Source organism: Nyctereutes procyonoides, unplaced genomic scaffold (genome assembly GCF_905146905.1).
Source record: "Nyctereutes procyonoides isolate TBG_1078 unplaced genomic scaffold, NYPRO_anot_genome, whole genome shotgun sequence".
Taxonomy (NCBI): domain Eukaryota; kingdom Metazoa; phylum Chordata; class Mammalia; order Carnivora; family Canidae; genus Nyctereutes; species Nyctereutes procyonoides.
In genome coordinates, this window is record NW_026575132.1 from 11164615 (window position 1) to 11188296 (window position 23682).

Genomic DNA, 23682 nt, shown 5'->3' on the forward strand with positions numbered 1-23682 from the left:
GTGAGGCAGCTGGGGGGGGCACCCAAGGCTGATCTGCATCCGCATCAGTTTCTACTATTCTCTCCTTCCCATGAGCCCCTCCCCGACTCGGCCTCTCCCTCCCCCCACGGGGGTCTGGCCGCGGGGCGCAGTGGGGTCACCTAAAGCACTTGCGCTTCTGTGTCGCTGCGCCAGCTGCGGGGACGGGGAAACACTCCACCAAAGCCAGGGAGGGCCGCCTGGGCCTCAGCACGCCTTCACGACAAGTCACACGTAGATGCGGGAAACAAGCCCTGACGGGGCCGGGGGCGCGGTGCCGAGGGGGCGAGGCAGGCGCGCCCCGCTTCGCGGGTGGAGGCCCCGGCAGCTGGAGGCCGCCCGCGGTCGCCCCCTAGCGGCCGGACTGGAAACGTCGGCGGCGCGCGTCGTCGCCCGCGGCCAGCGCGGCGGAAGAGCGCGGAGGCCTGAGGCGCCCGGCTCCCCGCGCCTGAGGCGCCCGCCCCGCGCCGCCCGCCGCCGCCGCCGCCGCCGCCGCCGCCGCCGCCGCCGGGCAGGCCCCCGGGCGGCTCCGCACGCAGGCGTGGGAGCCGCAGCAGCCGCCACCACTTCCTGGGAGGCGGAGGAGCAGGCTGAGCCGCCGCAAGAGGGGGAAGAGACTGCGAGGGGGAACGCGCAGATGAAAAGAGCAGTGAAAAAAGGAAAAGGAGACAAGCAGACATGTTTCAACTGCAAGCTCCCATTTCCTCTTTCAAATGAGCTGCCTCCCCACTGTGAACAGAATCAAGTATTTATGAAGGCATTTTTTGCATATTAATAGCTGCACTTGGAGCCTTGCCAGTTCTGAAGTCCTAAAGGTACGATGCCCCCCTATTAATGCGGGTCCTTCAGCCTCCTCACAGGACTTGGTATCCGCCTTCACACACAGTTTCCTTTCTGCCTCGTGGCTCCTCCTCGGGCCTTTCATTTGATTAAGAGAAATTAGTTCCCGCGGACCGTCGGCGACCAAGGGCTGCTCTTACCGCGGTGGCTGACTTCAATCGCTCGAGAAGCTTCTCCTCTTCCCCAGGGCCTCTCTGTGTAGACGCTGCAGGTTGGGTGAGGTGACCAGCACCTAAAAAAAACAGTATTAAAATTGTAAATGAAAATTCCAGCAGGAGACGTTAACATATCTATGCTGTAGGGGCAGAAAAAGCAAAACTTTTTTTTTTTTTTAAGTTTTTTAAAAATTGTGTTCACCACGGCAGCACCGCTATGCTCCATTGAATTTTACAAAAAAAAATTGAGAACGAGTGAGAAAAATAAGTAAAAGACATAATAAACAACGTATGTCAAAAATAATAGCAACAGAAAACAAGTTTGGAAAAATATTTATCCTGAGTGGTGATTTACGCGCAGATTGAGACAACCTGGAGGTACCATTTTATATTTGGGATGTATGCCTCCTCTCGCTTTTCTTTTTTCTTTTCTTTTCTTTTTTTTTTTTTTTAATGGTAACACCCAGTTGTGCCTTTGTTTTGGTGAAACTGGAACACTTACACACTTCTGGCGGGTTGTAATTTGGTTTAATCCAGTGGTTAAGCAAAATGGCAATATAACTTGTGAAGCATGAAAAAATATTCCAACTCATCTATTCAGTATTTCTGACTCCTAGGAATTCATTCTAAGGAAATAATCCAGCTGAAAAAAAAAAAAGTGAGTGAAGATGTCCACTGCAGCATTATCTATAATAAGGATAAATTGGAAACAGCCTAATAGTCCAACATGAGAGAAATGATTTAACTTAATTATGACCTATCCCTCTCAATGAAAGGTTTAATTCATTGAGAAACGATGCTTGTTCATACTAGAAACTGATTTTTTTTTAAGATTTTATTTATTTATTCATGAGAGACACAGAGAGAGGCAGAGACACAGGCAGAGGGAGAAGCAGGCTCCATGCAGGGAGCCTGACATGGGACTCCATCCCAGGGCTCCAAGATCACGCCCTGGGCTGAAGGAGGCACTAAACCACTGGGCCTCACGAACTGCCCAGAAACTGGATTTAATACTCCTCGTTTCTCAGCCCCCACACCATCAATATTTTGTGCTTCCTATACATTGCAGGATGTTGAGCAGCGTCCCTAGCCTTTACCCCGAAGATGCCAGTTGCACAGCCCCCCCTCCCCCAGTTATGACAATAAAAAATATCTCCAGAGCTTGCCAAATGTCCCCTGGGGGAAGGGGGGGGAATAACCCTCAGCTGAGATTACATTTTAAAAGTGGAAATCATGGAAATCAAAGTGATGTTAACTAGAACTGCAGCTATGTAAAAATATAATAAATGTATCTATGAGGAAAAAACTTGCAAATAATGCATGCAAAAAAAGTGCAGTCTTGCTAATTTGAAATTAGAGCTTCGTTGAGTTGAAGTTTTGTTTTTAGTTTGTCTTCTTGTTTTTCGCTGCTTTTTTTTTTCCTTCCAAAATTCTGCCTATAAGAAGGAGAAATGAATCAAGTGGAACACTGGTTTTATTCAAGCCTGACTTAAAATGATCTAGGAGTCACAGTCAACACGTATAAAGCAAGTTAAACAAAGGTTAACACTACAGTGCCATTATCTTTTAACTACTGTTAATAATTTTTTTTATTTATTTATAATAGGCACACAGTGAGAGAGAGAGAGGCAGAGACACAGGCAGAGGGAGAAGCAGGCTCCATGCACCGGGAGCCCGATGTGGGACTCGATCCCGGGTCTCCAGGATCGCGCCCGGGGCCAAAGGCAGGCGCCAAACCGCTGCGCCACCCGGGGATCCCCTCTTTTAACTACTGTTAGATAAAATGATTAAGTTTTTATCAAATTGTTGGACAGGGCCACCAGAATTCTCCTTTTAAGGATCTCAACCCTGGGATCCCTGGGTGGCGCAGCGGTTTAGCGCCTGCCTTTGGCCCAGGGCGCGATCCTGGAGACCCGGGATCGAGTCCCGCGTCGGGCTCCCGGTGCATGGAGCCTGCTTCTCCCTCTGCCTGTGTCTCTGCCTCTCTCTCTCACTGTGTGCCTATCATAAATAAATAAAAGTTAAAAAAAAAAAAAAAGGATCTCAACCCCTTTTCAGCGTTTTATCCCTCTGACCTTAGACTTTGGAGGACAATGAATTTGCCTCTTTTTCTGAAAAGTTAATATCTCAAACTATGAAACTCTCTTGTCCACCCAGATCCAGCCATGTAAGCTTGGAGCAAGAAGGGTCCTTAGTCCACTGTTTATAGAGCTGTCAGGGAAGAGAGGTTGTCAGTAAAGAGTGTTAAAGTACAAACTCAAACCTTAATTAGATTTCCCAAGAATCACTGCATCTCTTTGTTTAAAATAAGAAAGAAACTATCTCACCAGTTTTCACATTGTCAGTTTTCTCCCTTTGTTAAGGAAAGCAAACATCCTTTCTCACATGCTTTATCTTGAGTTTTGTTTTGTTGCTTTGTGGGGATTAGAACTTTGGTAGTGTCCTAAAAATCCTGTTAAACTGGAATTATGTCTCCTTTTTCCCATTTCACAAAATCACTTCTATTTCAACCTATATTATCTCTTAAGTTCAGGTTTCATGAGTTTTTAAGAGCATGAATTCATATTTGATCTTAGGTGTCCTAAATGTGCCTCTTTGGGATTTCAAAGAGTAGCCTGTAATTCTAGCACACTAGGATTTAGGTTGAATAAACCTATGTTTACCCCATCTGTTTCCTTGGTGGTTTCACAGATGGTGTTCATATCTCCTTTCAGCCTTCCTCTTGCAGGACAAAAAAAAAACCCCACACACAAAAACCCACCTGTAGACACACTAAGTTTTTGTACAAACGGGTACAAAGGTAACCTTTTGTTTCAGTGTCCTTCTGAGGCGTACCCTGCCTTCTGCTGAAATTTTTGGCAGATATCTAAAAGAGCAAGCTACTAATCCTTAAAGGCAGACTCCCTCTGCTTTATTCACCTTTGTATCTCCTGTATTTAGCACAGTTCTTGGCACATGGTAGATACTGGGGAAAAATTGACAAATTAATCTTCAGTTGACATTAAGAACCATGGTCTGGGTAGAAAAGCTTATAATCCTCCAAATAATATTTGTTAAAATCGTAGAGATTGCACTTGTTTTATTTCCAGTGATAGTTCAGCTGACATTTCTCTAACAACTCACACAATATCTAGATACTTCCTGCTGTTGGTTGGCACAATTTGGTGTTTCACTCCCTGGGTCATGTGCGGATAGGAGATGTCACTAGGCATCCTTCCTGGAGATCTTTTTGAGGCTGATAAGTAAGATTGGGCGTATTACTGATTCCTAAGAGAATTAACAGTCTGCACCCCCCCCCCGCCCCATCCAGAGAAGTAGGCTGTGCTCCCCACCTTTTATTTCTCATTTTCAAAGGCATGGCACAGAATTTCCCCAGGTTCCATGGTGGTCCCCTCTCTCTCCTCTTCCCCTCTCCCCACTCTTTTCCCTTTTTCTTCCTCCCTGGCTTTCTAAATAGTTTTGATTGTGGCGCTTGATTCAAAGGTTTTTTGAAGATCTAAGCAAACTTCAACTTCTGGTTCAACCTCACCCACATTATTTTGTCAGCCCAAAACTCCATTGACAATTTAAGAATAATTTACTGAGAGGGGTTTGTTTTTAATTACAAAACCAAGGCTTTCATTTATTTTAATTTTCACTCTATCATTTATTCCAAGAAGTCTGTATTTATTGATCTGTTATCGGCGATGATTCCAACCAGACATAGGATGTGCCTCCTTGATTTCTGTTCTTTTCTTTTTATTATGGAAAATTTCAAATACATGCAAAAATACAATAGTATAATGAACCTCCATCATATTATAAATATCCACAGTTATCTCCCCATTATCTTGAGAGGGTCTCTTTTTTTTTTTTGAGAGGGTCTTTTTAAATAATAATAGCAGCCAGTGTTTTTGAGGTTTCTTGTGTGCAGGATTATTATCTTTCTTAATCTTTACAATATCCCTAGGAAATAGGTACAGTTATTATCCCCATTTTACAGATGAGGAAGCAGATGTCACAACAGACAGAGACCCCTCTTTGTAAGTGCCTGTGACCTGCACTTACAAAGAGGTCTGCTGGTTTGGGAATCCCACAAAGCTGCATTGAGATCCCAGCTTCTTCCCAACTGGCTGCTGTGGTTTCAGGCAGGTTATTTAACCTCTCTGAGGCCCAATTTCCTGATCTATGAAGGATAATAATATGTCCCTTATGAGGTCATGACAAGAATTGGATGAAACAACATATGGAAAGGGATTAGCACAATGTCACTAAGCAATCCCAATAAATTACAATAGTAAAGTATTCTATTCCCCTGTTCTCTGCTTGAAAGCCACTATAAAACAGAACTCGGAGCTTGTATACCATCTAAAAGGTCAGATGTGGAAAAGGAGAAGCTTGAAAAGCAGGAATAATTTAAAGGACTGTGAGCCAGTCTACCTACCATTTTCCCCTTCTCCCCTCACACGCCCCGCAGCCCCCAAGCGCAAATATCCCCCCAACCAAATATCCTCTATGCTGTCTAGATTTTGTTTCACTACTTTCAATTCTACCTATTAGAGATTCCTTTGGGTTTCTCATATCTCATTGTGAATTTTTTTTTCTTGTTTTCTCTCCTGCACCTAAGGAAACAGAGTTGAAAGCCTGGGACGGGGTGGAGGGCAGAGGGAGGCAGAGAATTTTGGAGCCAGAAGCCCTGTTTCCAGCAAGGCCCATCCCTACCCCCAGCACAGGGCTGCCCAGGAAAACTTAGAGGCCAGAGGACCAGAGGGCCCAAAGGAAGGGAGCGGGAGGGAAGGAAAGGGAAAGGAGATCTTTGTTTCTCTTCTTCGAGCCCTGTGCTGTCCCAGCACTTCCAGGGCTAATTCAGCTTTTTAGTCCAGCTAAATTATGAGTTAGATAAACTTTCATGGGCCAGTGTGGGAATCAAAGCAACATGGGTATCATTTCTTTTCGTAGTGAAAATCGACTGATTTTAAATGACCTTTTACAGTGGGATCCTTTTGCAAGTTGAGTTTCCCTGTCTCTCTCGATTGGCTGTCAGCTTAGAAAAGTCACACCAGACCCAGCAATAATAAGGAAGTCACACAGTTTTGGGTTAAAGTGTTGGATTAGAAGGAGGTAGGGACTTGTTCAGATTTCCCACCCTGCACCCCACCACCTCTCATCTCCTAGCCTAAAATAGGATGCGTCATTTCTCAAACACAGGCAAAGTTCCAGCCTGAAGACAGCCAGACGCCCCCTCACAGAAAAAGCTAGTTTCTACCTCCCCTGAGGCAAAAGAGTTCACTATTTTGGCTTAAAATTTTTCTTCTCCAGCTCCTGCTAAGCCAGATAAACAATGATTCTGTTGTGTCAACAAAGCACTTAATTAAACTGAAGACAATATCAATTAGAACTCACGGATAAGATTTACTTCCAGATAGTAGAAGCCTGTGGAATTAAGATGTGCTGGGTTTCATTATTCAAATGCTCCCTGAGGGGAACAGCGTGGTTGGTTGGCCCCATTGTATAGGTAGGGAAACTGAGGCACAAAAAGCTTAATGACGTGGCACAAATCCCTAAAGCTGAGACTGGAGCTTGCAGTGTTTCCCTTCCTAATCTAAGTTTGCTAGCTATTAAACTAATTTGTTAAACCCTCAGGAGAATATACAATCTCCTTTCGTATAGTTGAGGCATAAAAAAGTGGATGGAGACCAAAATCTGTGCCAGGAAGGGAAATGAGAAGGCTCTTCCGTGGCTTCCAACCAAACCGTCTGTTGGCTGTGCCTCCTTGCAGAGCCCCTCTGCAAACTATCCATCCCCTCAGCCCATCTCACCAGCACCCATTTTGCCTCTAGAACAGAAAAAGTGGGCCAGGATGTCAGGTGGCCGAGATGGACAGGATGAACCCAGGTGACAGGTACATGGACCACTGGACCCACTTGTGATGAGTGGAAGGAGCCCATGGTTTAGGCTCCTTTCTCCTCAGAAAGAGGCCATGCAGGCAGACCAGTTTATTGAACAGAGATCCTGGTGTTCTCTCTGGCCTCCTAAAGACCAGAGGTCTTCTGCTCCTCCAGGCCAGGGAAACCTAGACAGAGACAAGGTCTCAGAAGGGGACCTCGGGCCAGCTAGGGTGTCTGACCTTGAACAGGCTGGGTCCCCTCCCAGTTACCCTGAGTGTTAGCATATATGAAGTCCATGGTCCACTCAGATCCCTCCCCAAGCAGCCTAGTCATAGGGAGGGCTACAGGGCTCCATTCTCCTCTCAGCTCCCACTGTGTGCCCATTCCTACTGCCCACTTTTAGTTCCACAGGCTTCCATGGGCAAGAAATAACAGGGCCTGAGAAGGCCAGGTACTGGGGAACTAGCCAGATCCTTCAGCCCATGGCCCTGGCAGGAGTGGCTCTTTCCAGGATTTGGTCCCCACCTACCCAGCAGGGCGCATGGTGAGGGGGAAGCTCAGAATCCTAGCCCTCTTCACCCCTCCCCACCCCCTGTGACTAAATCTCTCAGATCTCTCCATTCCTGCTGGGATTCAGAGTCTCCCCAACCCCCAGGAAAGTGGAGGGACAGACTCTCAGCCAAGGAGGGGGGCCTGGTGATCCAGAGGAGAGAATGGCTCTTTTCCTTTTGTTTGCTCACAGGAGGGGACAAATGCCCTGTGTGCACAGAGGTTTGATGTGACAACTTGATAGCCCACATAAGGGTTTCAGCAAAGGCCTCCCGACCCTGCTCTCCATGCATTAAGATAATGATGGGGTGTGTGCCCCAGCATATTTCAGATCTTGGCTACAAAGGCCCTCCTTCCTTCTGTTTTCTTCCTCCAGCTCAGCCTGCCCACAGGTTCCCAGAGACTCTTGGCAGCTTTCTCTCAGGCAGAATGAAGTTGTGAGCTGCGTGGGAGGCAGTTAGACAGCGAGAGTGTTGCAGCCTCCTTAATGAGGGACAATAGCTCTTCTTGGAGCCATTAAGCCACAGCTAGGGAGATGGGGGAACCCCAATTAGAAAGGAGTGGGAGAAGTAAAGAGGAGGGTCTGAGAGATGCCTGCAGGACAGATCTGTATGGTGGCTCTGTGGGACCCATGGGTGGAGATCTAGCTGACTGAGTTTAGAATCTGCTTTCCTTCTTAAGGTAAGTCATTCCAATGACTGTAGAGCCAACCCATCGTGGTGACTCTTCAAAATATACAAGTTGAAAGGAGGAGGAAAAACTATTGGAGAGAAGGGTTTTTTTTAAGTTTGTGGCTCAAATATTATAGGAGCAAGAAAGGAAATGGCATTTATTTAATGGACATCCTCTAAGTTTTACTACATTATATATGTGCACTTATGGATATTTGTATTACAGCCCATAGCTCTCTTTTGTTCTGGCTTTCAACTGAATCACATTATGTTTACAGCAAGATAATAATCCTGGATTTTCCATGGCTCTCTCTGTCAGAGTATAAGATTAGCTCTTGAATTCATTAACAGCCATCTCCTTTTAAATGTCAGATAACTTTTTAAATGCCAAGTACTTATGCAACACCTCTGTGCAATTCAAATCAGCTTTACCAAATTAACTCATTAATCTTTATTGTTTCATTTACTGAAAAGAAAGGCTCTCAGGTGTTTCTTAGCAGAACATGAAAATATTAAAGTAATTACAGTACAGTATAGGTGGGTTTTGACTTTCTGCTAAAGTTCACCCTTCCACCAGTTTTGTAATCTTGTCCAATGAAGTCTGCACAGGAAAGAAACAAAAAAGCTTCAGGCATCTCTACTTTCAACTAGTTCCTCCATTTTCCTTCCCTTCCATCTATCCTTCTGCTTTCTTCTCCCTTTTATGCATCTTCAGCTATTTTGACTCCTGTTTACTATTTATTCTGCTTCTTTGCTCTCAAAATAGCCCAAGAGTTGCAAGTGTAATTATGATTGCTGTCCCACCCAGAAAACAGAAGTGTGCCTTGCAGGATCAGGGATGGAGCCCAGAGGGCTGGTCAGAAGAGGCCTAGAAATCAGGAATTCCACTTTCCTTTTCAGAGGACTCCTGCCTGGTTTTACCTCTAAATAATCAGATACGGGCTACACTGAGTGCAAAAGATAGATCCTCCCATGGTCGACTTCTTCTTATCACCTAGCTCTCCACTCCGCTCATCTCAGAAAGATCTTCCCACATCACCCAAAGGCTAGTCCCACCCCTGCTCACCAACCTCCATCCTATACTGTTTCATTCTCTTCATAGACTATCTAAAATCATCCTGCTATGTATGTGTATGTCTGACACATACAGTATCACTGAATAAATACCAGCTTGATGAATAAATGCAAACCCATCCCAACACATGGCTTTCTTGCCTGGTTTTTACTTTCTGACTTTTTTTCCTCTTCTCACTACCTCCCAGAATCTTATATAGTTAATATAGTTAATATTTCCTTGCCTCCCATCTCCAAAGCCCCCTCTCACTGTCATTTATTTGTTAGAACACTTGAATGTAGTAATAAGTAAAAACAGTTCTTTACAAAATTCCAGTGACTATAGAACCTTCACTGATGACATTCCATCAAGTGAGAATTCATGGCCTCTAAAGTTAAGGAGATGAGCCACACAATTAAGAGAATTGTTTTATCAAAAGATGTACAGGCCACGGGGGCACCTGGGTGGTTCAGTTGGTTAAGCATTCGATTCTTGATCTCAGCCCAGGATTGATCTCAGGGTCATGAGTTCAAGCCCCATGTTGGGCTCCACGCTGGATGTGGAGCCTACTTAAGAAAAAAAAAAAAGATTACAGGTCAGATGACTTGGAGGGACTCTTCTCAAAGCCTCGCAACTCCCTACTCTTCAATCTGAGCCCCACATAAGAAAGTAATTCTAGCCATTGGAACTGGCTGTGACTATGATTTTGTCCTCTGGGCTAACACAAAATCTTCTCTTGAAGATAATGGAGAAATTTCCCTCAAATCAGTATTGTCTGATTTCTATTATTGCACCCAGTGATTCATGCATGATTTTGGAAGCTAGAAAGCTGCTTCAAATTTTTCATATGGTTCTAGCTTGGACCGAATGTTTTCATTTGATCTAGAAATAGGGAGAGGCTGTCTCACTCTGAGAAGCTAATCAGAAAAATGACTGAAATGACAAAAAATTGGACATGTGTTTGTCCAGAAAAGTCTTTAGCCATATTTCAAAAGGGTGGAGATGTTCATCAAAATGACGGCTGTTTGTGGGGCCCCAACTGTTAATTCATCATTAATACTTTAATATAAATGTTATAGGACAGGGAGTTTATAATGGCCCAGAGAGATTTAGTCTCCTAGAAAATATGGAAATGATCAAATCCACACCCAGGGTGACCTCATGGCATACTAGTGACCCCAGCAAATCAGCCCTGAAAAGTAACAAATAACTTTCCTCTTTGGGAATGAGGAGCCAATGCTGTGCAGAGGATTAGCTTCTGGAGGTCAATACATACTTCCTGTAAAGGCGCCTTCACTGGCCTTCCCCATTTTAACTGAATTGGGCCATAACATGTAACTTGCCCCAATGTGATTGTTACTCTTTCGTTCAGTAAATACCTGTCAAGTGTATATTTGTTTCAGACCCTGTGCCAGACACTGCTGTTACCTGGGAACGGCACAATCATGGTACCTGCCCTCATGGAGCTTGTCGTCTAGTGGGGAGGCAAGTTGGCTGCACAGCATGAGCATCATTGTGGGCCATGGGAGAAGTGCTCCATGTTGTGGGATGTCATGGAAGGCCCAGATGAGCCAGACGTGAAGGCTGAGGAGGAATTAAAGGAGAGGAATGTGTTCCCAGGAAAGGGAAGGGAATTGCTCCAGGAACCAAAAGATCGTGTTGGGGGTAGCTTTTTGCACTTGCTATTCCCACAGTGTGGTAAACAGTTCCTACAGGAAGCCCCACAGAACCTTCCCAGGCCTTCTTCAGAGCTTTGCTTAAACATCACTTTCTTATGGTGCCTTCCCCAAGTACCCTGCTTAAAATTGCAGCCTCAACTGCCATCTCCAGCTACTCCTTACTCCCCTTACTGCCTTATTTTTCTTCATATCACGAATCACTGGCAGACATAACTTATGTTCCATTTCCTTGTTATCTCTTCCCTCCCAATAGAATGTATGTGCAGTTTTCACGAGGGTGGAGACTTCTGTCTGCTTCTTGCAGTGCTGTATCTGCTCTACTGGGCATAGAGAAGGGACTCAGTAAATATTTGTTGAATGACTGAATGAGGCAGAAGAGATAGTCCAGGGCCAGGCAAGCAGGGCAAGGTTAGCCATCACACTGAGGGCAAGGGTCTTTTAATGTTTTAAGCAGAGGAGAGGACTGGTGTGGTCTACTTTGCATCTTAGAAAGATCACCTACGTTGCAATATGGAGCATGGGCTAGAAAGCAACTTCAGATCAAACCTTGTTGTGCTCTGAAACATGACATAACTTGTATATTGTGGTAACAGGAAGAGGGCATGGCCCAAGAGATTGAAGAGGCCTTGGGGCCTTCCATTCTTCCTTCCCTCTTGCTAGATTTGTTCAAATCACTCTTCCTAACACATCAAATAAGCTTGCAAATAAACTGGAATTTTACTATAACTTTATCTGCAAGGTAGATTTGATAACCATTTGTGGAAGCCATAGAAGCATTGAAAAGCTCTCATTAAAAAAGGAGTCTGGGGCAGGGGGGTGGGGCGCCTGGGTGGCTCAGTTGGTTAAGCATCTGACTTCGGCTCAAGTCATGGTTCCAGGGTCCTGGAATGGAGCCCTGCATAGGACTCCTACTCCGGGGGGAGTAAGCTTCTCTCTCTGCCTGCTGTTCTCCCTGCTTGTGCTCTCTCTCTCTCTCTCTCTCTCTCTTCCTTTGTCAAATAAATAATTAAAATCTTTTTTAAAAGGTGGAGGGTGGGGGAGCCTGGGGCAGATGGTGATTTCAGCTCTGCCATTTACCAACTATTTGGCTTTGGTCAAATTACATTAAGTAACTCCCAGAGCCCCTATTTCCTCATCTGTGAAATGGGAATAACAAGAACAGGGTTGTTGGGAAGATTAAATAAAATGATTACAATCCTGAAACACAGGAAGGCCCTTTTTCCCCTTTTCCCATTATTACTGATCCCGGGTATGAATTAATAAGTCTTGGATTATCCTCTATACATCTGGGTCCCCTGTGTCTTCAATGGTAAAAATAGGTGTTATGACTAGTGTTCCAACGATGAAAAATTACTTTCTATAAATATTTGGGGATTTAGACTAGCTCTTGTCGCACTGTATATCATTCCTATGAAAGTTGGGCTTTCTGCTTCTCTTCACAGGGAGCCCAGCAGTCCTTGGAGGCAGCAGCTCAGAAGACAGGAGAGCCTCAAAGTTGTATAAATAAAGGGCTGATATGTTCAAACAGAAAAGAATTTTACACGCGCAAGCTGCACATCGACATGACGCCGTTCCTGAAGGTGATCTCACACTGAGAAGACGAGGGGTTTTATAGACACATACACAGGCATTCCAGTTAATACATTTCTGCATGGTACAAAAACAGCTTCAGAAGTCCCTCAGAGTTCCTGCTTTATCAGAAGGGACAGAAAATAGGCAGTTTGTAGCAGATGAAGGAAGAACAAATTAGGACAGTAATCACAGCCAGCCATCGGGGACAAATCAGTTGGGTGTCTGGTTTGGGTGGTGGGGGACAGAGAAAAGAGAGGAGAAAGGATAACCTTGAACTACCTCATAAAACAAGCAAATATAATTCATTTTATCTTGACAGTAGCTAAAATAATTGTTACTGTTTTATCACTGTGACTGGGTAGAGCTGGTGTTCTGACTGAAGGAGAAGACTGATTCTTGGTAACTATTTACAAGTCAACTGCATATCTTCTTTGGATGTCTGACCTTATTTTCTGTTTCCTAAGAGTTCATTATTCTCCTAAGCTCAGCATCATAACTAGTTAAGGGTACTGAGAGTTCCTGTGGTGGGGCGGGGGGAATGTCATTTGTCCAGCTTTGCGATAGTCTCTCCTGCCCCAGCATCTAACACAGTGCCTGGCACATGGAAGGTGTTCACTGAATACCCCATAAATTGGTCCTCTTCTTATCCAACAGCCCTCTGGCTTAGGGTCCTCTTCTTATCCAACAGCCCTCTGGCTTAGGGTCCTCTTCTTTTCCATTCTTTGCCCCCCTAAGAGCTGAACGAACTGGAAATAAATGATCAGGAAGTAAAAGAAACTAATCAGGAACAAAGCAAAGTTTGCCATGGAAGGATCTCCAATTCTTTGTACTACCCTAGAGAACAACACCCCAGGCCCTTGATAAGAAGTGACTAGGAAGAACTGAAACAGAAGAAACCAAATACATGCAGGGTTCATGACGGTGGCACCATCCAATGCTGTAAACTGTCAGAGACTTAGGAGGTCATGAGGGTCACCCTCCTAACCTCAGCTAATCTAGAGTTCTCAGGTTACATCTTCTCTGGGCTGTTCCAATCCTCACTCTGCAATGTGGGGCTTTGATAAGGAGTCATGTATTTGCCCCAAATCTATCTCACTCCATGGCTAGGCTCAGTTTTCCTCTGTTTCCTCTCTTACATAGGTTCTTTCCCCGTGTAGCAAGGTGGTCACTGACTTCTCTAGATTATTCTGGAACTAAATCTCATTGGCCCAATTTGGGTCACATGCCCATGCCCAAATGAATCACTGTGGCCGGAAATTGAAATACACTAAATGACCCAACCTGAAGTTACAGACAAAAAGTGGAGTGGGGGGGAATGTCTCAAAAAGGAGAAATAGGGTCCTTATAACCACAGTAAGAAAGAATGATTCTGGACAGGAAAAAAAATCGTTACAAGTATTCAAAATAATTATTTTTTTCAAAGATTGTACTTATTTATTAGGGAAAGAAGAAGCAGGGGGAGGGGTAGAGGGAGAAGCAGACTCCCCACTGAGCAGGGAGCCTGATGCAGGACTCAATCCCAGGACTCCAGGATCATGACCTGAGCTGAAGGCAGATGCTTAACTGACTGAGCCATTCAGGCACCCCTCAAAATAATTAATTTGTTATTTATATTAGTTTGCTAGTTTCCAAACAAAGTACCACAGGCTAGGTGGCTTAAACAATAGAAATTTATTTTCTCACAATTCTGGAAACCATAGGTCTGAGACCTAGGAGTTGGCAAAGTTGGTTTCCTCCGAGGCCTTTCTCCTTGGCTTATAGGTGGCCATCTTCTCCCTATGTCTTCACATGGTTTTCCCTCTGTGTGTGTCTATGTCCTAATCACCTCTTCTTATGAGGGCACCAGTCATACTGGATTAGAGCCCACTCCGATGATGAGCTCACCTCATTTTAAGTTTTTAAGGACTGTGTCTCCAAGTACAATAACGTTCTGAGGTACTGGTGGTAGAGGTCAATATATGAATTTTGGAGGAACACAATTCAGTCCAAAATACTTATAATAATGAAACTACCTTTTTTTTTTCCTTAGCATCAGTTTAGTTCTCCCCTTAGGGCCTAAAGAATTATGGTTGGTACTTCCCAGGATGGGATAAGATGAACATCATCACTATTCACTCATTCAATCCCTAGTGAACATCTACTACCTACTGTGTCTCTGGCCCTCTCTGAGCATTTGGAATACATCAGCAAACAAAAGAGACCAAGATCCTTGTCCTGCCCTAGGCAACATGTATACTATGTTCAAAGGTGGTAATTACTATGGAAATGAGATAAGTATATTTATAGAGCATCTAGAAATTACAGAATTTAGAGTGTAGAATTTTACAATAATTTTTTGTTCATTTAGTGTCCACAATGCTTTTGGGTTACACTTTCTGTCAGTGTTGGCACCATGTTATAGAGGGGAAGGCATTGTTATCCCTAAGGCCCACGTTCCTGTCCACCCTTTGCAACACTCACAGAAATTGTAATTTTGCCTGCTTCTACAGAGGACTCACAAAGCACACAGTAGGCTTTCTGACACCCAAACTGTCCTTGCCCAAAAGATGACACCTTTTCTTGGGAATATTCAGTGTTAAAAGATCTCCTTAGGTAAACCTTCCCCTTCTTGACATGGTAGCTCCTGGATTCTTAGGAAATCCTAAGTATTGTAGAAAAGGACAAATCTCAGGTCTTGTGTAGAAAAGGATGGTGAATTCAAACAGAGAAAAATCCTGTCTTCAGGGATGCCTGGGTGGCTCAGCGGTTAAGCATCTGCCTTTAACTCAGGTCTTGATCCTGGAGACCTGGGATCGAGTCCCACTTTGGGCTCCCTGCCTTGAGCCTGCCTCTTCCTCTGCCTGTGTCTCTGCTTCTCTGTGTCTCTCATGAATAAATAAAATCTTAAAAAAAAGAAAAAAAAGAAAGTCCTGTCTTCAGCATGTAGAGCTTTATAGAAACCAGCTCATTCTACACATGTCATTCATGCATTTCCTGCCTATCCACAGGGCATTTCATTCATTTTTCCTGGTGCATGTAGGAAGCGTTGCACATTTCAGGGGATGAGGGTAGAAGATAAAAATATTGAGGCAGAAAAGGGGAATGGAAAGAAATACAAATAATCATAATTGCTGATATTACTGAGTACTTACTCTGTGCCAGACTCTGTTCTAAATTTTACATGCAAGAACTTGTTTAATTAAAAAAAATAACTTGTTTAATTCACAAAACAAATATAAGAAATAGATAACATCCCATTTTACAGATGAGAAAATGAAGGCATTGGGAGGTTAAGTAACTCCCCAAATGTCCTACAGTTAGTAAATGACAGAAACAAGATAAAGACAGCCTAGCTCCAGAGCCCATGTTTTCAACCATCTGCCATAAAGCCTCACTGCAGACCCCAAATGAGTGACCTTGTAACACTTCTGGGACTGTGCTTCCTATTTAGTAAAATGGAAATAGTAATACTGGCATCTCCATCCCTGCCTCTCAACAGTGAGGTAAGAATTACATGAAATAATAGCCTTAAAAGAATGTTCATACCTACAAAAGATTCAACTCATAAAGGAGAAAGGAACAAACATTCATTGATTCCTGCATAGGACCAGGCCCTTCACATATTAGAGCTTTATTTAATTTTCCCACCTCCTTCCTGGTGAGTGTGCCAATCTCTGCTGTACAGATGAGGAAACAGGACTGGTAAAATGAGCTGATGATTGGTGACATGGCTGCCAGCAGAGGGAGCTAGAACTCAAAGCCACAAAACCCACAATACCCACAATGCCTGATCTTAACGAGGTCAGTTTACTGTTCCTGTGAAGAATTTAATTGTAGGGATCCCTGGGTGGCGCAGCGGTTTGATGCCTGCCTTTGGCCCAGGGCGCAATCCTGGAGACCTGGGATCGAATCCCATATTGGGCTCCTGGTGCATGGAGCCTGCTTCTGCCTCTCTCTCTCTCTCTCTCTCTCTGTGACTATCATAAAAAATAAAAATAAAGTTAAAAAAAAAAAAGAATTGTACATCTTTGTTGTGGCTTCAGACCCTAGGAGAGGAGCAGAGACTTAATTATATATATATATTAAGATTTTATGTATTTACTTGAGAGTACCAAGTATTTTATATATATATATATATATTTTTTAAGATTTTATGAATTTACTTGAGAGTACCAACAGGGGGAGGGGCAGAGGGAGAAACAGGGGCCTAATGTGGGACTCGATCCCAGCATGCTGGGATCCCAGCAGCTTCACCCGAGCTGAAGGCAGATGCCCAACCAAGTAAGCTACGCAGGCAGCCTAATAATATATCTTAATCTCAAAAACACAAGATAACTTACAATGTTCATAAATTGGTTTTCATTATTAAACATGTGGGATCTTTATAATACACAAGAAAAATTGTACTACCTTGAAATTAAAACTTTTTTTTTCTTTAAGATTTTATTTATTCATGAGAGACACACAGAGAGAGGCAGAGACACAGGCAGAAAGAGAAGCAGGCTCCCCGTCGGGAGCCCAATGCAGCACTCAATCCCAGGATGCTGGGATCACAACCTGAGCCAAAGATGGACACTGAACCACTGAGCTACCCAGGCGTCCCTGAAGTTAAAACTCTTAAAAGACACTGTGCTCACTTTGGCAGCACATATACTAAAACTCTTAAATGATATTGACTTTCTTCTGTTACTAAGAAGGTGTTGAGGGGGCACCTGGGTGACCCAGTGGTTGAGCATTTGCCTTTGGCTCAGGTCATTATCCTGGGATCTTGGGATCGAGTCTCGCATCAGGCTCCCCTCAGGGAGCCTGCTTCTCCTCTGCCTGTGTCTCTGCCTCTCTCTCTCTCTCTCTCTCTCTCTGTCTCTCATGAATAGATAAATAAAATCTTTTTTTTAAAGGTGTTGAAATTAGACATTTAGATGCATGTATTGTGGTATGTTACACAGAATTTCCAAATGAATTTTCCTAAATAAGCCTTTCAAGAAGAAGCCTGTACAAATATTTATTATGACTCCCATTTTACAGATAGAGTGAGGTTCAAAGATAGGTCATGTAGCTGGCTGCAGGCCCACTGGAGCCCCACCTCTGACTCCTGCATCCTAGGCTCCTCCATTCTCCTGGAAGCTCCTCATGAAAGCCTGATGTGGGCCTATGTGCATGAGGGTAGTGGGCAAGACTAGTGGAAGATTCTACAAGAAGGGATGAGAACTTCAGGTCACCTGGCCCAGCCCCTGTCAGTTGAAGAAACCAAGTTTCAGAGTCTAAGTAGCTCCCACGATCTCTAAGGCATGGAGTGTAGGAGTCAGGGCCTCCAGGGTAGGCAGTCTGGCTCCAGGACCCACATCCCAATCATTCAGGCAACTATGTCCTGTGTCTGGTTTCAGTGCTACAGTTTATGTTTACAGAGTGTTTGTTACTATCCCCACTCACTCCCGCCCTATAGGACCACACTGCTGTCAGTGCTCTTTCTAAATACAGCTCAGTCCTATCACTGGTTTGCTTGAAATGCCTTACCATATCCCTATTGGCTTTCTGGTTAAATCCTGGCATCAAAGTTGTATTTCTTTTAGAAATAGAAAAATATAACAAATCAATCCTTTTTTAAACTCTGTACTGCAACCTACAAGATCTGGCCCATATCTAATTCACACTTGTCCGTGCACTGCAGCCACACCAAGCTACCCCCAGACCAGCACATTGCTGCTTCCTCTGCGGGGAACTACCCTACCTCCCCTTCTCTGCAAGACTTAGCACCATGTGCCCTGTAAACAAGCCTTCCCCAGACTAATTTAAGCTTCACCTCCTGTGAGGTCCTGCAGAAACCTGTCATAATCTGTCACAGCATTTATCACAGTATTGCAATGCTGAGGTTTTACATCGTTTCTGCACAAGTCAGTGAGCTGTTTACAAATAGATCTTTCAGGGGCATCTAGGTGGCTCAGTGGTTGAGCATCTGCCTTTGGCTCAGGTCGTGATCCCAGGACCCTGGGATCAAGTCCCACATCGGGCTCCCTGTGGGGAGCCTGCTTCTCCCTCTGCCTTCTCCCTTTCTCTGCCTCTCTCTCCCTGTGTCTCTCATGAATAAGTAAATAAAATCTTAAAAAAAAAAAAGTAGATCTTTCAGCTTGGAGCTCACAATGCCTGACACACGACCTGGCGCACGACACTCAATCAGTGTTCATGCACTAAGTGAACAGATGATGAGCAAATGACTTGGCCAGAATACCAAGCTGGGATCAAATTTCCAGTCCTTCAGTTGTTTCGCTCACTCAGCAAGTGTTATTACGCGTTTCAATCACTTGGTTTAGTCATTTATAGTAATTTATACTAAAAATGACAAATTGTATTTTATTTGGTTTAGGGTTTTTTTGTTTTGTTTTAAAGATTTTATTTATTTGACACAGAGAGAGAGAGCAGAAGTGGGGGGCGTGGCAGGCAGAGAGAGAGGGAGATGCAGACTCCCTGCTGAGCAGAGAGCCTGACGACTATGTGGGACTCTATCCCAGGACCCTGGGATCATGACCTGAGCCAAAGGCAGACGCTTAACTGAATGAGGCACCCAGGCATCCCTGGTTTAGGTTTTTTTAAATTGATACATAGTTGGCCTACAATGTTATGTTAGTAGTTTTAATTTTTTTAACTCAGATTTTGAATTTGAAATATACTCCGATGGTTTTTGAAAAAATAAGTACAAAAGGGTATGTCAGGGTATGTCAGCTGTTCAGTTCCCTGCCCCTTGGGTTTCACTGTTGCTAGCTTCCTGTGTGTCCTTCCTGACCTGTAGTACACATATATAAGGCAGTACACATAGAGGAATACACAGACATACATTTTACACACATTTTAATATTATACACATTGTTCAGAGTTTTACATCTTTTTACTTAATAGATCTTGGAGTTCTTTCTTTCTTTCTTTTTTGGAGTTCTTTCTATGTTAATTCTTAAAGAGGTGTTTTTCATGGTTGCATAATATTCCATTGTGTGAATTACCATAATTTATTTGACTAGTCCTGGATTGGTAGCACTTTTAGGTTGTTTCAAATCTGTTGCAGTGAATGACCTTAGGTGTATGTCATTTCTTACGTGTGTTCATATATCTAAAACACCATAGGTTTTTTTGATAGTTTTCTAAGCAAAAGACAGAATTTCAAATTCAGACTACTTTTTCTAACAGGGATCTGCAAGAATGTTCTTTTGAGTCCCTGATTTCTCTGCCTCCATCTCCCTATCTGTGAAATGAGAAGAATATTTCTTGCCCCTAAAGGCTCATAGCTATATATTGTTAAGACTGAAGGTTAATCGTTGCCTTTGAAATTCTTCCAAAGGAGCAAACTTGTTTCTCCTTTTTAATCCAATTTCCTGTTGGATTAAAAGGATTTATAAACAGGAACTTGTCTTTCGGTTTATCTCTTTTCTACTCTTATAACTTAGCAGTTTATTTTGACTGAGGTGAGTTTTCCTGCTGTAATTTTTCAAAAAAAACTTTCCATTTATTTAGGGATGATTTTTTTTTTACTACACTAAGGCCAAATCTGCTTTTTCTCCAAAATGAGAACTACAAAAGAAAGAAAATTACTGTGCTCACTTCAGCAGCACATGTACTAAAATTGGAATGATACAGAGAGGATTAATATGGGCCCTGCACAAAGATGACACACAAATTTGGGAAGCATTCCTAATTTTTTTTGTACATGTAAAACTAATATACCACTGTATGTTAATGAACTGGAATTAAAATAAAAACTTAAGGGGCACCTGGCTGGCTCATTCAGAAGAGCATGATATGACTCTTGCTCTCAGAGTCATGAGTTTGAGGCCCATGTTGGCTATAGAGATTACTATAGAGATCACAAAAATAAATAAATAAACTTAAAAAGCCAAAAAAGAAAGAAAGAATTTACCTGCTCTGGCTCTTTTTTTCTAAAAATTTATTTATTCAAATAATCTCTACATCCAACGTGTAGCTTGAACTCAGAACCCTGATATCAAAAGTCATACACTCTTCCAACTGAGCCAGCTGGGTACCCCAGCTCTTGCTCTTTTATGTCAGAATGTCTCATTGGCTACAAACATGAAGCTAACCAGTAAGAAACACACAAGATAAAAAGCCCCAGAGTAAGAAGAGAATGTCAAACAAAGTAGCAGACAATTCATTGTCTCTTCCCAAAGCAGTATGGATATTTGATAACAAGGTGGAAAAATTGATTGTCACTAAAGATTGAGGAACTTTAGTCCTAGGAGAGACTTCCAGGGTTTTCCATATCTAGTTCCTTCTCTATAACTCAAATGAAGCTGTGGATTCAGCAGAGATCCCAGTGACAAAGGCCAAGAGCTGGTTTCATCAGACACATGTGGCTTTACTTAAGTCATTGACTACCTGCCACATCACTTTGGCTACCAACAAGTTGCTCTTCTAATAATGCTCTAGAGGACAATGGTGACTGTCAGTCTTGGCTACATATTGGAATCAACCAAGAAGCCTTAAAAATGCTCTAGTTCCAGAAAGTTTATTGTTTGAGGGTCAATACTGGGACTCATACTTTTTATTTATTTATATATATATTTTTAGATTTTATTTATTCATGAGAGACACAGAGAGAAAGAGAGAGAGAGAGAGAGAGAGGCAGAGACACAGGCAGAGGGAGAAGCAGGCTCCATGCAGAGAGCCTGATGTAGGACTCGATCCCCGGACCCCAGGATCATGCCCTGGGCCGAAAGCAGGCGCTAAACCACTGAGCCACCCAGGGATCCTCTGGAAATCATACTTTTTAAAGTTCCACAAATAATTCTAACTGTGCAGCCAGAGTTGAGAACTACTGTTATGGAGACTTTTAGATGGTGGACTGCACAGTTTGTATGACTGGGAGAAAGAAGGAAGAGGGGATTAGATGTGATAAGAAACCATATCCATGGTAATCCTGGAAACTCGACAGAAGGCCAACCTGACGCTTTTGCTTCCCTGCCTTAAACCCTCAGTACCTTCCATTTGTTCTCAAGATAGAGACCAAAGCCCTTAATCTACCTATCTTCAAGGCCTTGGGATTCTGATTCATCCCACCTTTTCCATTCTTTCAGCATCTGCTATCATTGCACCAGTCCTGTATCAAGTCCCTAGAGGTACCTTGTTTCTTTTGAGAGTTGGCTTTTGGGTGTGGCATTCTTCTCCACCACCCCACAACCTCCCCCCCAACCAGTTAAGGCCAGCCTGGAACCCTGTGCACATGAATAGGCAAGCCTCCCACAAGAAAAGTACCACTAAAACCCCAGTAGTGCTCAACACTGTAGCTAAGCCCACCTGGCTCTTTAGGGCTATTCACACTGGTACTAGACTTCTTGGACACTGTAAGTTAAAATAAGTTGACAAAAAAGGAGAAAAAAACAACTAAGAAAACTGGATTTCCTTTTACCAAGGGCACAGACCACAGGAGTATTTGCCTTTATTTTTGTCTTACGCACTTTTTTTTATTATGTATTAATCTCATAGGAAAATGGAGATGAACTGAACTATCATGAAGAACCAGGAGAACCCCTCCGAGAAAATCAAGACACCCAAGGTAGAGATGACTGGATTGGTTTTTAAGTCTTATCACAATAATTGTCTGATGAGGTTTGCACTGGTTCAAAGATATTAATGCAGAATGACCCTTCCATTTCCTATCAGAGCTAGAAGTCAGAAAACATACCAAAGTGCTAAATTCAGACTCTGATTGATCTTAGTGCATCGCAAACCGACTGATGATAACACACTTTTATATCCTTGGACTTACTGAGAGATTTCTTTCCTGCCAGAGACCGCAGATTGATGGAGGAGAGTGGAGACTCTGGGGCATCACAAAAAGGCTACGCAGGCACTTCCACTTCTCTGTTCTTCCTGCTTTCACAGAGACTTGGATATGCAGGTTCAGGAGCTGAGGGTTCCCTGCCTAGAGGGTTAATATTCCAACAGAGGGGAGGGGGACCAGTGTCTTTAGAGACCCAGGCCTATTACCCACCACCTGGGTAACCAGAGTTGTGTGAGTGCGGCTTCCTCCAAAAATGATGCTGCATTTAATAATGTTGATTCTAGGAAACACTGGGCCCAGAACTGGGCTTTTTGGGATCGTTCATATTCCCTGAGCTAGACTCAGATCTCTTCCCAGGGGGTACATGTGCATCTGTGTGATGCTACAGTTGGGTAGACCCAAGTAGCAGAACAGTTCATTATCCTCATTGCATCTTGCAGGAGTGGAGACTAATATGTGAGAGATTCTTGTGTTTTCAAGGGGTGGATACTGTGCTAGCCAGAAAGATTTGTTTGTTGTTTGCTGTACAATGGCATCCAGCAGAGAGAGCAAATAGGGGCCTGTGCTCTGCTCCCAAAGCTATGCACCTCTGGACTGGGAGGTATCCACACAGTGGGGGTTCCTTTTCCTACTCAGCCCTTCTACTGGGGCACCTTGCTTGAATTTACATAGGTGCTCTATATAGGCTAGCTACAGCAGCTCTGAGCAGCTGAGTGGAGGACATGGGTCCTGAAGTTGGACTACCTCTGCCTTAACCCCACTATGCCTCAGTGTCCTTAACTGTAGCTGATTATACTTCATTCATAAGGTTGCATGAGAAATAAATGAAGTAATTCATACACAATAGCCCTTTAACAAATATTTATCTTGACTTGGATATCATAATGATTAAATATCTACCTTCTCATGGTCACAGTTTATCAACCGGTAAAATGACACCTCGACTCTCCCTATCTCCTCTTGAATCCACGAAGTGAAGAAAACCATGAGAGCTCATTAAAGATAAATGTGCAATAAATAAATAAATAAATAAAGATAAATGTGCAAAATCATGCATTTGGGATTTCACCCTAAACTTGGTATCTTTCTGCTTACATCTTTTACTATTTCTTTCAGTTGATATTCTAGACAAAAATGATGTTTATGCCCATTTTAAAAGGTATCGTTGCTGGGGTGCCTGGGTGGCTCCATCGGTTGAGCATAGGGCCCTTGATTTCAGCTTGGGTCATGATCTCAATAGGATCAAGCCCCACATAGAACTCTGCACTGGGTGTGGAGCCTGTCTAAGATTCTCTCTCTGTCCTTCTCCCTTTGCTCCTCATCCCCACCCCTGCACAAGTGCTCTCTCTCTCTCTCAAAAAAATTTTTTTAAACATTTCATTGCTTCTGCATATCATACAATAAAATATTATGGTAGCCCAATTTCTGAGCTTGGTCAAGCTTTGAAGCAGAATTTTGCTAAAATAAGTCTCCTACCCACTCCATTTTTTAAGCTAAGTGATAGTAACCAAGGA

At 43.4% G+C, this 23682-nt stretch overlaps 1 protein-coding gene and 1 non-coding gene across 3 annotated transcripts in view; both read left to right on the forward strand.

Annotated features, from left to right (window-relative positions):
• Positions 1 to 23682, forward strand: part of KIAA2012 (KIAA2012 ortholog) — a 108099-nt gene that overhangs the window by 54442 nt on the left and 29975 nt on the right. For both annotated transcript variants that reach the window (XM_055345357.1, XM_055345356.1), the window contains 2 exons: positions 12276 to 12413; positions 21871 to 21940. In XM_055345357.1, the coding sequence (XP_055201332.1) occupies positions 12276 to 12413; positions 21871 to 21940 (208 nt within the window). The remainder of the gene's footprint in view (positions 1 to 12275; positions 12414 to 21870; positions 21941 to 23682) is intronic.
• LOC129523079 (U6 spliceosomal RNA) lies at positions 19964 to 20070 on the forward strand. The gene has a single exon (XR_008667041.1). It is a non-coding gene; the product is annotated as a U6 spliceosomal RNA (small nuclear RNA).